This window comes from Ursus arctos, unplaced genomic scaffold (assembly GCF_023065955.2).
Source record: "Ursus arctos isolate Adak ecotype North America unplaced genomic scaffold, UrsArc2.0 scaffold_10, whole genome shotgun sequence".
Classification (NCBI taxonomy): domain Eukaryota; kingdom Metazoa; phylum Chordata; class Mammalia; order Carnivora; family Ursidae; genus Ursus; species Ursus arctos.
In genome coordinates this window covers 31875571-31890730 of record NW_026622764.1, presented here as the reverse complement: position 1 = coordinate 31890730, position 15160 = coordinate 31875571, and the positions used below count along the sequence as shown (strand labels likewise).

The window sequence follows — 15160 nt, the reverse complement described above, 5'->3', positions numbered from 1 at the left end:
AATGATCTCACGTTTCACACAGAATTTTTCCTCCAGCGTCAGAAGGATGTTGTTAAAGCCAACATTTATTTAAGAAGTATCTATTGTAAGTAAAAGTAGGGCCATTTCCTCACACACGGTTGCTGCTGTAACAAGAAGGCTTTTGAAAAAGTCACGTCCCATGTGAGGCCATTTGAAATGATTTCTGCTGAAGTATTCCTTCAGCCATTCAGTTCAATAATCCATACAAGCTCTCTGGTACAGTTATGAATCATCAGTTCTCCAGATTTTTAAACTTATTTTTATTTTTAATTGAGGTAATGAACACAAAATACAAAATTTACCCGCAACCATCTTTTTATGTGTAGATCAGTAGTGTTAACCACATTCACATTACTCTGTAACACATCTTTTTTCATCTTGCAAAGCTGAAACTCTACACCATCAAACAACTGCCCACATTCCGGTCCACCAAACCCCTAACAACCACCATTCTCTTTTCTGCTTCATGATTTTGACTCTTCTTGATTCTATCCCGTTACTTACGACGTACCTGTATCTTTATATTTAAAGAGAACATCGTACAGATGGCATGTCGTTAGGTCTTGCTTTTATTCCCAAGCTGACAATCAATCCATCTTTTAAATGGAGTGCTTAAACTCTTCCCGTTTCACACAACCATTAACATATAGTGTTTAAATGTACCGACTTGCTCTTTGTTTTCTATTCCTCCTATCTGTTCTTTGTTCACCTTCCCTCTTTCTGCCTTCATTCAGAGAAAATGGAGTATTTTAAAAAATGCTTCCAGTTCATTTCCACCATTGGTTTATTAACTACATTGGCTGTTTTACTGTGTGTGTGTGTGTGTATGTGCGCGCGCGCGCGTGTGTGTGGTTGTTCTAGGATTTACAATATACACCTTTAACTTAACACCATCTACCTTCAAATAATACCATATCCAATGGTCTACTTCCTTCCATGCCCCCATCTCTGTGCTACTGCTGTTGCTCATTTTCGTCCAATATGTTAAAACTCCACAATGTGTTATTTTGCTTGCTTTGCATAATTTTCTTTTAAAAATATTTTTTACATCTTTTATATTTGCCTATATACTTACCATTTTGAGTGCTCTTCATTTCCTTTTGCAGATCCAGATTTCTATCCAGTGTCCTTTTTCTTTTACCTAAGGAAGTTCTTTCTTCTGTCTTGCACAGAATCTGATAAGAAGTCTGATTTTTGCTCCTTTGTATATCAGATATATACCCCTCTTTTCTACTGGCTGCTTTTAAGACTATTCTTCATTACCTGTTTCCAGCAATTTGATTATTTTATGCTTTGGTCTGGTTTCTTCTGCTTGGGGCTAATTGAATTTCTTGGATATGTGGGTTTTCCTCATATTTGGATAATGACCAGCCATGATTCCTCAAATAATTTTTTCTGACCCTGCCTATCCTGACAGTGCAATTGTACATATGTTAGACTACTTGAGATTGTTCCACAGGTCACAGAGCTTTTGTTCATTTTGTCTTTTTTTTTCTATCTGATCAATCCAATCAATTATGATCAATTGCCAGACAGTGGAGCTTTTACATGATTGAAGGCTAGATCTTGTCGCGTCTTCCTCTAGAGTGTTGGACTTTGCTCTGGCATAATTAAGCAACTTTCAGGTCAGTTTGCTCCTTTCAGGGTTTGCTTCTCATGTCTGTCATGGCAAGACCCAGCCCAGATGACTGTAAGATGAATTCAGCCTCATTACTAACCTGTGGCCCTTCTGAGACCTCTATCAAATGCCCCATGTACAAAGTGGTCTCTCCATTCTGGTCTTCGTGAATTGTATGTGTTCATAAGAATTGTTCCCGTGGGACACCTGGGTGGCTCAGTCAGGTAAGCATCTGCCTTTGGCAAGGGTCATGATCTCAGGGTCCTGGAATCCAGCCGGAGTCAAGCTCTGTGCTCAGTGGGGAGTCTACTTGTCTCTCTCCCTCTGCCCCTCCCCCCACTCATGCTTGCTTGCTCTCTCTCTCTCTTCCCCTCTCTCAAATAAATAAATTTCTTAAAAAAAATAAGAAAAAGAACTGTTCTGCCTATTGCCTTCCTTGTTCTTTCCTTGTTTTCCTTCGTACAGGTAGATCTTTACTTAGACAAAACCTTCTAAGAGGACCACTTTGAGGATCTCTGGAGCTCTCTCTGTACAAGTCCTTCCTCTTTGTTATTGCTCCCCTTAAAAACCAATTGCCTTGACCTTTCCCAAATTCCAATCCCACCTGCCTAACTCAGTGACTGCTAGGCCCTATTTGGGTTCTTATCCCTGCTTTGCCTTTAGGCAGAAGGCTAAGGCTTTAGTAAAGTTCACCTCCTTTTCTGCCCTACTCCCAAGGATCACAGTCTTTAACTGCCTGTTGTTCAATACGTATACACGTTTCATATATTTTGTCTGGCTTTCTAGTTGTCTATGGTAAGAGGTCAATTCCCATAGCAATTAATTCCCCCGTGGTCAGAAGCAAAAGTCCTCCAAGGGTTAAATAAACTATAATCACAGTTACAAACTGTAAAGCTGTATGCAAATATTAGCACATGAAAACACATCTAGATAAAGAGCAACTCTTGCCTCATGGTCCAGATTTTGTTTTTCAAATTCTACCACAAAGACCAGTACAAGAAGGAGAACACAATCATGCAAACTGAAATATTCTGGAGAGGTTAATTTTCCCCAACTCGAAATTCCCAAATTACTCGGAGCATGGAATCTCTTTAAGAAGTGTTCCTTTTTACAAAGCACTGACCCTATAAAAATGCAAATGACCCCTGGAAAGAATAGCACTTTACATTTTCCTCAGTTAAGGAGACGCCAGTTAGAACCGGTCATCTGTGGGTACCGTGAGCCATCACATCCCCGAGAGTTGGGAGTGTCTGGGTTTTGAGTGGAGGAGAATTAAGTTGAAGGAGAAAGTACATTGCTAAGGGGAAAGACAGAGGGCAGAATTATCAACTTCATAGCTTTGCCCAGGGCAGCCCCCGAGGGAAAGGATTTGTCTGCCTGCTATATTTCCCTTGGGTACTATCTGTAATTACTATCACAGCTCATTGATTTTCAATTCTTTCTATTAATACATTTATTGGCCATTCTGACATTATTAAAATCAGTCCAACTCGGCTTCTTTAGTGGAGGATAGCTGTTCCTTAAAGTGAATTTTGCAAGTACAGATATTTTTTTCCTGCCCTTTTTTTTTTAATGGTCTTCTCGGATTAGGAATAACACAGCTTCGGCATATGTTTTTCTTTGAAGCCAGGTAGTGACATGCAAAGATTTCACGACAGATCAAAAGATCTCAAGCAGTGGGTCATCAGAGAATATTAAATGATAAGCAAATTCATATGTCTAAGATAATTCTACCAATTTACTAGCTAGGCTGGCTCCTGTTCCACAGTAGGGGAGGTAATAATGAGCCTCTGTTAAAGGGTAATGCAAGTGGCATTTTTACAATGCTTTTTCTTTTCTTCTGATAAAGTCATTAAAGTAACACTATCTTGCTAAGCTTTTACACACAGATATATATTAAACCTTCTACGTTAAATTAAACATAACGGTTTATTGAGGAAAAGAAAAAGGTTTGTTGTTGGGTTTTTTTTTTCTCGAAAGCTACTAAATTTTAATATAACTAACTGCCTGTTTTAAACATTTCATAGCACATGTCTAGGTTCATCTACAATACTTGCACCTGTCTCTATTTCTTTATTAAGCCTACAGATTGGGGTCTTTTCCAAAATAGCACCTGTCTCAAAATCCTCAATATTCCGCAGTCTGGCACTGGCTCTCACTTACGATAAATAGCATCTGAATCACTATTTATTGAGCCCTGCCTAGCTATAAGCTCCCTGTACTGAGATGATGAGGAATAATGAGAAGCATAAAGCAAAACTCCACTCTACAGGAAGGTACAATATAGTTGACTTAATGGTGCTAGTCAGTCCTTTGTGATACAGAAATGCCTTCACCACCTTGTATGAATGTCCTGCAGAATGCTTTGCAAGAGTTACTGCAACCTGCCTCTAGGAAAAGGACCATTACTCCCTTCTGTCCTCTCTCTCTCTCTTTTTTTTTTTAAGTTTGTATTTATTTGACACAGAGAGAGAGAGAGAGAGAGAGGGAGTGAGAGAGCACAAGCAGGGGGAGCAGAAAAGCAGGCTGTCTGCTGAGCAGAGAGCCCGATGCGGGGCTCAATCCCAGGACCCTGGGATCAAGACCTGAGCTGAAGGCAGCCGCTTAACCAACTGAGCCACCCAGGCGCCCCTCTTCTACCCTATCTCTAAAATTAGGGCGCTCATAGGGATCTCTGGCCTGACATTTTCTGCTAGTAAGCCACGGAGGATACAATTAAACCTGTCTGCCGCCATACCTGCACCCTTCGGGGCTCCACGCTGTGGTAAAGAGGCATTGGGCTTCGTCCCCCAGTGCAACACACATGGGTCTTTTACAACCCAATCACTGACTGCTTGGAGCATTTAAAATTGGCAAAACACCCAACGTGTTTCTCCCTCTCTCTCTCTGCTCCACTCTTCCTACCACTTTCTCCCTAAAGGGCCACAGGTCAGAATTGCACCTGCCTCAACAGGGGAAGGGAGAGGAGGGGTAACCACAGGCGTGAGCATGGCTGTGGCTGGTGGAGGGACTCGGGTCCACCCCTTCCCCACAGACTCAGAGAACAGTGAGGGTGGCTGCGTGAGGCATGTTTCCTTCAGGACTCCCTCTGACGCCTGTGCACCGATGAAGTTTCCTGTTTTAATTTAGAGAGCTTCTTTGCCTTTTTAAACATTTTACTTTCAAGAATGTCAAACATACACAAAATTAGGCAAGACGGTTACATGAGCTCCCGGGGTACTGGTCGTGTGGCTTCAATAATGACGGACTCCTGGACAGTCTTATCTCATGTTTCTCCCCATCCATTCTCCCCTCCCACTTCACTGTGCAGCAAATGCCAGACACCTACTCATCTCACCTGTAAATATATCAATAAGTATCTCTGACGTATACAAACTCAGAACTCCTTTTTAAAAAAACTGTGGCCAAACACTACTGTCACATCAAAATATGATGTCATTTCTGTGTTAATACAATCATTGATTTCTGGCTTCATTATCCCATTTTTTAGCTGATAAAATCTAATCAGAATTTGAAATATTTCTCCAGATATGCTTAAGTAAAAATTCAAATGAAAAAATAAGGATTGTACTTGGAGATTTACCTTAAATCTTCTTTTAAAATTCTAAATTAATCCAGATGGTTAATATCTATCAAATACGATACGAGAATTGCATCCATAGAAACTGAAGCAATGGGGCACTTTTTATTCCTACTTTTCTTCAAAGGGAAAACATTTACTCAGCCCCCATCACATGCAGGCAGGCTCCTAGGAGGCTGGACGGTTCACTTCGCCTCCCAGAAGAGGAGAAATAGGAGGACAGAGACCAAGGGGACCCAGCTGGCCCCTGGCAGAGGGCACATCTGAACTTGGGTCTGTCCCTTTTTAAAAGTCTACGCATTTCTACCTCCACACACAGGGAGCTTCCTTGTGGTAGGATGGTTAAACTCCTGATGGGAAATGCTTTTTCACACTCCTGGCCCATTACCAGAATCGAAGAATGTCAGATGGAACCTGGGCCGGCCTTTAACACCCCCACTGTACAGATGAGGACATAGAGGCCTAGAGTTATGAAGTCACTTCCCAATGCCATTCAAGCTGGCAAGCTGCAAGGCCAGGAACAAAAACCACATTTTATGTCTTTGAGGCAGTACCCTTTCTCTGTTACCGCCTTATCTCTGGGTGGAATCGTTCCAGTCCTCTTCTTCCTGCTTTAGTCCTTTGCTTAATAACATGTTAAAACATCCAAAGGCTGACAGCATTTGGGAAGCTCTTGTAACAGCAGGACACAAGCACCAAAGGTCACAGTCAAAGTCATTCCAGCACTCCTTGCTGAGCCCCTGAAGTGTATCACAAGAGCACATGCCCTTCCCACGGACGGCTTAGCAGCACGCGCTGCATTATCGACAAGCCCGAAGAAAACTGAAGTCATATTTCAAGAGACTTCAATAATAATCCACTTAGATATCACACAAAACTAAGAATGCAAGAGTCACAGAATTCCAAACAGAAGGCAGGCACGCAGAGTTGGCGTCGATATGTTACTCTCTCTATTCAGTTCACATGACTATAAGATCAACGCTATGCCATCAATGAGGATGTGTGCTTCCAGTATTTCCGATTTTTATTTTTTTGTTTATAACAACCCTATGAAGTTGACAGAGCAGGTGTATAATGAGCTAATGACCGTTTTCGTATTTTTTCACCATGCCAGTTATAATGCCCAGGCAAGTAAAGCATGTATTTCCTGACCACTTACCAGGTCCTACAAGAAAAATACAAGAAACAGCTCTTGTCCTCCAAGAGCTTACAGTCTGATTGAAGACCTATGACCACCTTCACACACCTTACAACTATTAAGAGAATGAGGCAAGGCAGCCAGACCTTTTCAGAGAAGAGAGAAAGCAGAGTGGCTAACCTAGACCCATTCCACAGTCTTTCTTCCAGCTCTGAAATGTGGTCATCGGGTCCTGAATTCCTTGGAAGGGTGGGGGGATATGTATAGACCAGCTGACAGGGACTATTTATAGCCAGAAGGGGAGAATGGCCATATGTGTTCATGGCACACTGAAACAGGAGATCCACGTAAGGTAGTGTCTCTCTACAATGCCGCCCGGAGCCTGAAAGGCATGCGAAACTTTTCTTCCCCAAAAGACTGGACGTTTAATGTCTATGTCTTAAAAAACACTTTCGAAATTGGGTTTTCCAGAGTGATTACAGAATCCAGTCCTTGACATCAAGCTCAGGCTTTCTCTTTCATTGTTGTGATGCAGAGATTCATTTCTATAACTTTGTGTTCATTGTTACTAGTATCTCATCTTTGGCAGAAGCCCATAATCACACATAGGATTATTTTAATTTCACCAATGTTTATACTTTCTTAAAAAAATAATCAAACTTCAACCAGCTTTTAGCAGGAAATAAGGAAAGAGTCCTATAAGACTGAAATAAAGAAATCTTTAGAATTCTAGTGTTGTTTATCTAAAATATTTAGTTCTGGTTCTGAAATGATACCGTCTATCACCCACCCAATTATACCCCAATTAAAACTCCAGTAAAATGACCAAAAGTGAAGTTCACTAAAAGTCTAGATTTTACCCTAAGAAGAATTGATTTGAAATATTACAAATGATTAAATACAAATTATTGTATTCCATAAATAATTAGGTCATAATACAGTTCATTAAACACTGGGCTGCTTCTCTTGAAGCTTTACTGTAACAGAGAACAAAATTATATATGTTGTATATTTAAGAAGTACATGCAAAGCTAAGGAAAAGAATAAAAAGCAAGTTTCTACTTCCCTTCAACATACACAATCTAAATTAGGGTTAAAATACTAACAACAGCTCCATTCACAAGCAGGAAAATTGATTTTAATGACTAAGCGTTAAGTAAAACCTGTGAACCTACCATTTTTCCTGTCCCTGTTTGAGGGCAGTAAATACTTTCTATAAACGAAGTGGCATGAGGTTCTTATTCACAATGTAAAACCCCTGGGAATCCTGGCTTTTGTTTTTTGTGCATCTAAATCCTTCATGCAAACCTTACCTTACAACTGAAATTGACAATATAAAGGAGAAGTATCCTGATATCATCAAAGATGCCCAGAGCTGGTGACAACAAGGCACCGTCCTGGCTCTGACCAGAGGCACAAGTAGTACTCTCTGGCTTCTGCACTTCTCTGCCTTCCTCCAACATGCGTGACTTGAGTAGACTCACCACTATTCAAGTTGAAGAATATCTCGTGAAATAAAAGCAACAATGTGGAATATACCACTTTTTCACGTTTCCATTAGCAATGGAAAAAGGCTACCCTCTGTGAACGAGATGCTGTGGTCTGTGTGGTGTGTTCAGCTTAAACACGGGGTGTGGAGAAATTTATTTTATGAAACTGATGCTCGTGCACTTAAAGAAAACAGAAATTCCAAAGAAATAAAACAAATCCTTCCTATTTTGGGTTCAACTGCCAAGGTAAAAACTACTTGGTTTGGAAGACGTAGAGTTTAACTTCGCGAGTCAGGCTAGAAAATCCAGGGGAGCACAAGACTTTTTCTGAAGCACTGTCTACAATGAACAAATAATATCCACCACTGTCACATGGTCTTTTCTATCACAACGATGCACCGCCTAAGTGTGAGGTTGAACCGGTACGAGTCGGTTGCTCTGCCACGCACGGAATGGGGAGAGTGGGGTATTGGCTGACATACCCCACGAAGTTCACTGCAGAGCTACAACAATCAACACTGCGTATAAACTGCTTCAGACACAGGCTTCGCGTGAAGAGGAGGACTGTACATAGAGACACCATACACCTGGCCGCATGTTGCTCAGGAATGGGGAAGTTGCTGGAGAGACCCCTCTACATGCTACCCTCTGGGTTCATGTCCTCAGTTCCTCGTTATGAAGTCCTTCTAACCAAGCAGCATCCTAACCCCCTGAATGGGGTCTCACCTGAAGTCATGCACACAGATTTTTCTTCAGTGAAATTTTATTTACATTTAAAATGTCTTCTGATTGCTCAGCTACGAAACATTGCCAATGTTTTGCTTTTTTTGGTAAGAGATACATTAATAAGATTAAGATTAAATATTTACTTCATTTATCCTTGTTTGGGTCATCTGTACTGCCTCGGTGGTGGCGGGGTAGTAACACAGGTAGGCAGTGAGCCCCCGGGCACACGAGCCGTGCTTTCTCACTCAAATACGAAATGTGGTCAGCCAATGCTGCAAGCAGTCATACTGCCCTTATAATTTTAACTAGTGAAGCTACAAATATTAACAATTATAAAATCACCTACGTCCTTTTAAAAAAGAAATCCAGCTGTGCTCTTAAGTCTTCATATTTTCACTAGCCATACGTTAATTTGTCAATTTTGCTAAACATTTTTCAATAAGCCTTCTTTTGCTTTATGTGCATTTCAAACTCGCACCTAAATTTCATCAACTGTCCTCTAATCCTCATGGTATATAAAAGGGTAAATACAAATGTCTCAAGAGAAATCAATCCAACAAACAGTAACATTCCCATACTTGTACTCCGTAATTTCCTAACTAAGAAAGAAACAAGCCATTTTGGCATGGAAGTTATATTCCTATCTTATCTTTTAATAATTCCTCTTTGCTTTGGATTTTTATTAGCTTTTCAAAACATTCACTAACTTAAATAAAACCACATGGTTCTTATAAGATCATTGCACCTGCCTAATTTCAGGAAGTTATCTTTTCTAAGTTAGTAATGCTTGAGGTTGCAAATGGATGAGAATCGACCAGTCTCAGATGATCCTTACTTGAGAGAAAAAGCATAGGCGAGTGAAAATCAGAAGTGTTCTGCACAGGTCAAGATGCTCTGGAAATGACCGCCACGAACATAAAGAGAAGAGCGTGGGGCATCGTTGGAAACTTACCCCTTGTTCAGATTCCAAAAGCTCTGTTTTGACTCTGACTGACGGCATCCCATCAAGCATTAACATTCTGTTCTCAAAGGTGTTGATATTCTGAGAATAAAAAAAGAGAGCGAGAAGGGGAAAGTCAGCTATAAAGCATTCAAATGAGGACATCTGGTAGAGCCTTCCTTCATAGTCGTACATTTAGTACTGCTAACCTAATTTTTTTAACAATGAAGTATAATTAAATGAGAATATCAGCATAACCAATTATCCCCCCCATTCTGAACTATCATTTGAAATAATGACCAAGAAGTTGAATTAATCAGTCTGAATCTCTGACCTCTGGGTTGGAGGTCAGACTGTAATAAACTGGAGTAAAGAAACCTTAACATTAATTTATATGGGGCTGGAACAATTCATCACACTTCTGCAATAGGGGAAGGAAAGAGAAGGATGTTTCCTTCTTCCTTAGTACCAGAGGTTGTATGTGTGCAGAAATCCACAAAGGAGAAAATAGATAAAAAATGACCATACACTCATATTACTGTCAAAGTCTAAATAATTTTAAAAACAAGATAATATAATTCTAGACACTGAATTTAGGTATGGCACTTCAGATCAAATGAAAATTTCTATGTATTGACGTCCAAACATCTATTTCAAAAACAACTCATAAAAATTTTGGATTGAGAGTGAATTTTTAAGCTCAAGTCACAACCAAAAAATAAATAACAATTTGTTTTCTGTTTTGGTATATGTTTGGCTGAATTTGCCACTTCTTGAAAGGAGAACCTTATTTCTATTGTGACTCACTAGAATTTCAAACAATATTTACGAAAAGATGAAATCAAGGTTATTCTCTACTAATTTTCACAGCTTTGGGGATTTTCTAAAGTCAATAACCTATGAAGGGAGTTCGAAAGACACCTACCACTGCTTGCTTCAGGCCAAAAATCATGTTTTACAACATGTTTAGAATGTCAACTTTACCTTCATCTACTGGCCAAGCGAAGAAACCGAAATGACTAAGTTTGAGTTTTTAGAATGGTTTCTTTGCTCAAACATAGAATGTAAGCCCATGACTCTAAAGTGGTCTCCTTAAAAGAAAAAGAGATCTGTTTCTAAATATTTTGCCTACCTTTGATGACAAAGGTTAGTAGTATTTCTAAACCTTCAGGTTTTTGCCTCTCACATACTTGCTTTTCCATCAAATAGTGAAAAACAACTCCCACTTTGACAAATCATCAATGTTTTTACTACCAAATAATACCAACAGAGTGCAGTATAGTAAAGCTCTAATTATCTCTTTTTCTTGCCACTCCTTTTTGTTTAAGAAAAATAAGAAATAAAATTTATAGGGCCTCTTATCACAAATATTTGCTCTGAGACATCAACAAGAAGAAAAGGCAAATTTACTCTAGAGCTAACTAATGAGCATTTAAAAATTCCATGCTACCCTAGTCTATTAGGTAATAAGAAGAAAAACTACTGTCAGGTTCTTTTCTTAGAAATGTGCAGTATTATTAACACTGGCAGGATGCATTTTTTTTTTAATTCATGCTTTTGACTTGTCCATATTTTGGGGGCATTTTGAATCCTAATAGCTTCGAGCAGGAAGAACTGTGTATCCCTGGCAAGCTCAGTTAATTTGTTCCAAGCTTTAAATCCTTTCATGGAGGTTGGTGAGTTGTTTACACATCAGGCATGGATCTCAAATCCTACTGTGTCACTTGCTTCCGTGGTTGGAAGCGGCCAGCTTGGCTTGCCACCACCCAGTTTCAAGAAAGCCTTCCTGCAGCCGGCCAGCCCTCAACGCCCCTGCCCCCCACAGCAGCCAGAAATCTACCCTAACAAAGCATCCCGTAGGCTGTTTGGTTGGTAGACAATGAAGAATGAGTTGATATTGCTTCCTACCCCGGAGGAGGTCTTGCCCAGACTAAAAGGGAAGATGCCTTGCAAAGGCAGGGAAAAGACAAAGAGCGATTCTGGAAAGACAGGTTTAATGAACTGTTGGAATCTGATCAGCGGCTAATGTCCCTTTTAGTGCTTTGTACCAATTTACAGCTGATATTGAACCACTCTCCGCACAGGCTGTGATAAACTCGGTAGTTTAAAAATGCAAGCTAACCAGAGTCTTTGAAGTTAAAAACTGATAAATCATGAAAACCTGACTGGGCCCGTGTTCCATTTAGCACATTTAAATATCACTGTATCTTCATGATTTTTTTATTGTTATTCTTGAATAATCCTACATGTGCTAGAGACAGGATGTACATTTTAGTTTCATATAAGAGTGGAAAAATAAAACACCTCGAGAGGTTTTTTTTTTTTTTTAGAAATTAAGTTTTCCCAGGAAATACGTCTCTTTCCTTGATTTTCCAGGATCATCCACAGCCACAACCAAAATAAACACCATGAATGACAATGTTCATAGCTAAGAAACCAATTCTTAACTATTCAACTCAACTAGTGCAGATTCAATTTATATATATGCCTAAAAACAATATTGTAAATATATATGTAAAGCATATTATATATATGTAAATATATAAAAGCATATATTAATTATATTAATCTTTACATTCAAGATTCTAACCCTGTTTAGTATAAACATAAGCACTGAGTATCATATCAAGGAAAAGGTATGGGCTTTATGGAGCTCATGGTTAATTGTATAGCATCGAGGATATAGTTCCTAGGACAAAATATCGATAGATTTATTTCCCTAAGCTAAAATCAGATACATACAATCTCAGTTGACTGTAGACTTTAAATATGTAATAAACTCTATATAATTTGAATTGCTGTCAAACATATCTTGCCATGATCTTAATCAAAACACATTTGCTGTGGAATCAATAGCTCAATTGAGTCCCAAGAGGTAAATAAAATTACACAGTCATCAATTTTAGTAACATGGTACTCTTTGTATATTTACGTTGTAATGAACATTTTGATATTATACAACCCTGTATAATTTACATATGTGTATGTGTACATTCATACACACATGTACACACGTGTATACACTTACACTGCTTGCTTTGCATGAGTACATTTTATTAATTAAAGCAAAAATTAACCATCGGATTTATTAGCTGGCTGTTGACCGATTACATGTGCACTGGATGAGAATGGTACTCTGGACTTTCCTGTTTGCCAAATAAGATTTGGCAACACGGAAGTCCAGCTGATAGTTGTCCTCCTAGTCAAAACCAGGAAAAGCACAACTTTCAATGATCCTAACATCTCAAAATATTTTGAATGGAATGGGCAGGAAGCATAGGGACCGATGCTCAGTGATCATCTCATAAAAACAGAATGGGGGTGGGACTTTCCCATAGCAACTACTAGAATTTGTCCTCCTATTCCCAAAATGCAAGGCTTTTCTACACCCTCCTCCTAACTGTGGGTCATCCAGTTCTTTGGAGAAAACATAACTGTTTTATCGTAATCCCAAAACTTGTGCTTGAAACACAAGAGAATCTGTGAATTCGTCTTGCTTTATATAGGTAAGGATCAACAAACCTAAGAGATTAGAATTACACGCAGCCAATAGTTTCAAATATCTATCACTATACAACAAATCACACAGTAGCATAAAAAATCATTTTATTATTATCTTGGTAACAAACATAATAACAACACATAATATTTGCATATTTATTAAGGACCAGACCTTGTACAAAGGGATACTAATTTAGTCCTTACAGCAACCCAAGAAGTCAATGCTATATTCTCTGAAGATAAGACATCTGAGATACAAGGAAGTTAAATTGTCCAAGGTCTCTAGATTACCAAGGAGTACAGCTCTGTTTCAAACCAATTCTCTCTCTCCCCATCCCCCATTCTTCCTCCTTCTCTTCCCTCCTCCCCACCCCAACCCACCCCTCCCCATCTCTCTCTCTCTCTTGCTCTTCTCTCTCTCCTTCTCTCTCTCAGGAACTCTGGAATCCCCATTAACAGCTCCTCTCAGGACTGAGCTAATTTAGTGAGTGAAGTGAACGTGCAACTTCTGGTCACTGGTGAGTATCAACATTTTGGGGAATATCAGTAAGAGGTCAAAAAAGCCCATGGTTTCAAAGCTATTTCCTTTTTTTTCCCCTTTAAATTAAACTTTCAACACATTTTCTTGGCTTGATGAGATTATGCCTCCTAACCTAGAAATACCTCATAATTAATTTAGCAAGTCAATCCCATCCAGATTTCAACATCCAGAAAAATCTATGGTAATCTCATCTGCTATCCAGTGTTTTAAAAATATTCATATACCCTTGGTGGCTCATTCAATATTTACACAACAGTTTCACGCACTTGGATGATACAGGAACTTTGCCCTCTACACTTGATACGCAAGAGACATACATCTGAGCATCACATTTAATTTATCATCTCTTAGATTAAGTGTAAGAGCATATTGCTCTAAGCTCACATATCCTCGCAATGATCAATCAATTCGGTACAAGGCATATGCATAATCAAAGTACCTCTAATGGTACAAAATAAATATCAGTCCAAACATACTTTGCCCTTCGGTCCCACCCTTTCACCTTTCGTTGCTTTGTAGCACTGCAGAGAGGATATCACATTGATGACCACATTGGCAGAACTAAGAGCTAAACTAGAAACCTATTGGAACTCTCAACTTAAATTCCCTTCAGTGGTTCCAATGATCCATATATACATCATTGTGAAGTATCTACCTTCAGTCTTAAAAACAAAACTCTTCCATAAATTCCTCCCATTGAAACGTGGAATTATGTCTCTCATAAGGAGAGACATAAGCCACGTGGAAGCTTCTTTTTTCCTGATAGCAACGATCATTCCGTTTCCTATGTTGGCAAATGCTAAATTGACACAACAATGCGGTTCACACTGATATTTTAGAAATGTCATCTGAGATTCCAAATAACACTCTCCACCCCAGCATTAATACAAAGTGCAACAGAATATTATTTTTGTCATTCATATTCTGAAGAACTGCAGACACTTGGGGGTTGTGAGTTAGCCAAATCTCTCCAAACATGCAGTGAGAGTCTCTGTTATGCCAAAGTCACCTCCTTCCATCCACACCACATCTGTGAACGATGAGGCAGTGTGGCAAATAACAGAGTCAAGCCAAAGACTGAAGAACAGAAACCAGGTAAAAACAAAATACAAAAACAAAAACAAAACCAGGACAATATGGCAAGAGAAGTGTCCACCCACCACCAGCCAAACCCTAGAGAAGGAGGGCAAAACTTCAGTCCAGCTGGGCAAGTATTCACGTTGCAGGGAGATATCCAACATGCAGGAATGGGTATGGGGCTATCAGGATGAGCTAACAAGTAGTCTTGATGTCATGTAAAGATAAAAGAATTATTCAGCCGTAAAAAGGAAGGAAATCTTGTCATGTGCAACAACATGGATCAACCTTGAGGATATTATGTTAAATGAAGTAAGTCAGAGAAAGACAAAAATCAATCAATCTTGCTCATACATGTAATCTTAAAAAAACAACCAAACTGTAAACACCCAAAAAAAATGAGCTCATAGATATAGAGAACAGACTGGTGGTTCTGTTCCCAGAGGTGGGGTATGTTATCTATGTGTAGTGGGGAAGGTGGTCAAAAGATACAGACTTCTACTTATAAAACAAGTAAGTCATAGGGAT

General features: G+C 39.3%; 1 protein-coding gene across 22 annotated transcripts in view; it reads right to left on the bottom strand.

Annotated features, from left to right (window-relative positions):
- KLF12 (KLF transcription factor 12) overlaps window positions 1-15160 on the bottom strand; it is a 413801-nt gene that overhangs the window by 219040 nt on the left and 179601 nt on the right. For all 22 annotated transcript variants that reach the window (XM_026493403.4, XM_057308105.1, XM_048215555.2 and 19 more), the window contains one exon: window positions 9526-9615. In XM_026493403.4, coding sequence (XP_026349188.1) covers window positions 9526-9615 — 90 coding nt within the window. The remainder of the gene's footprint in view (window positions 1-9525; window positions 9616-15160) is intronic.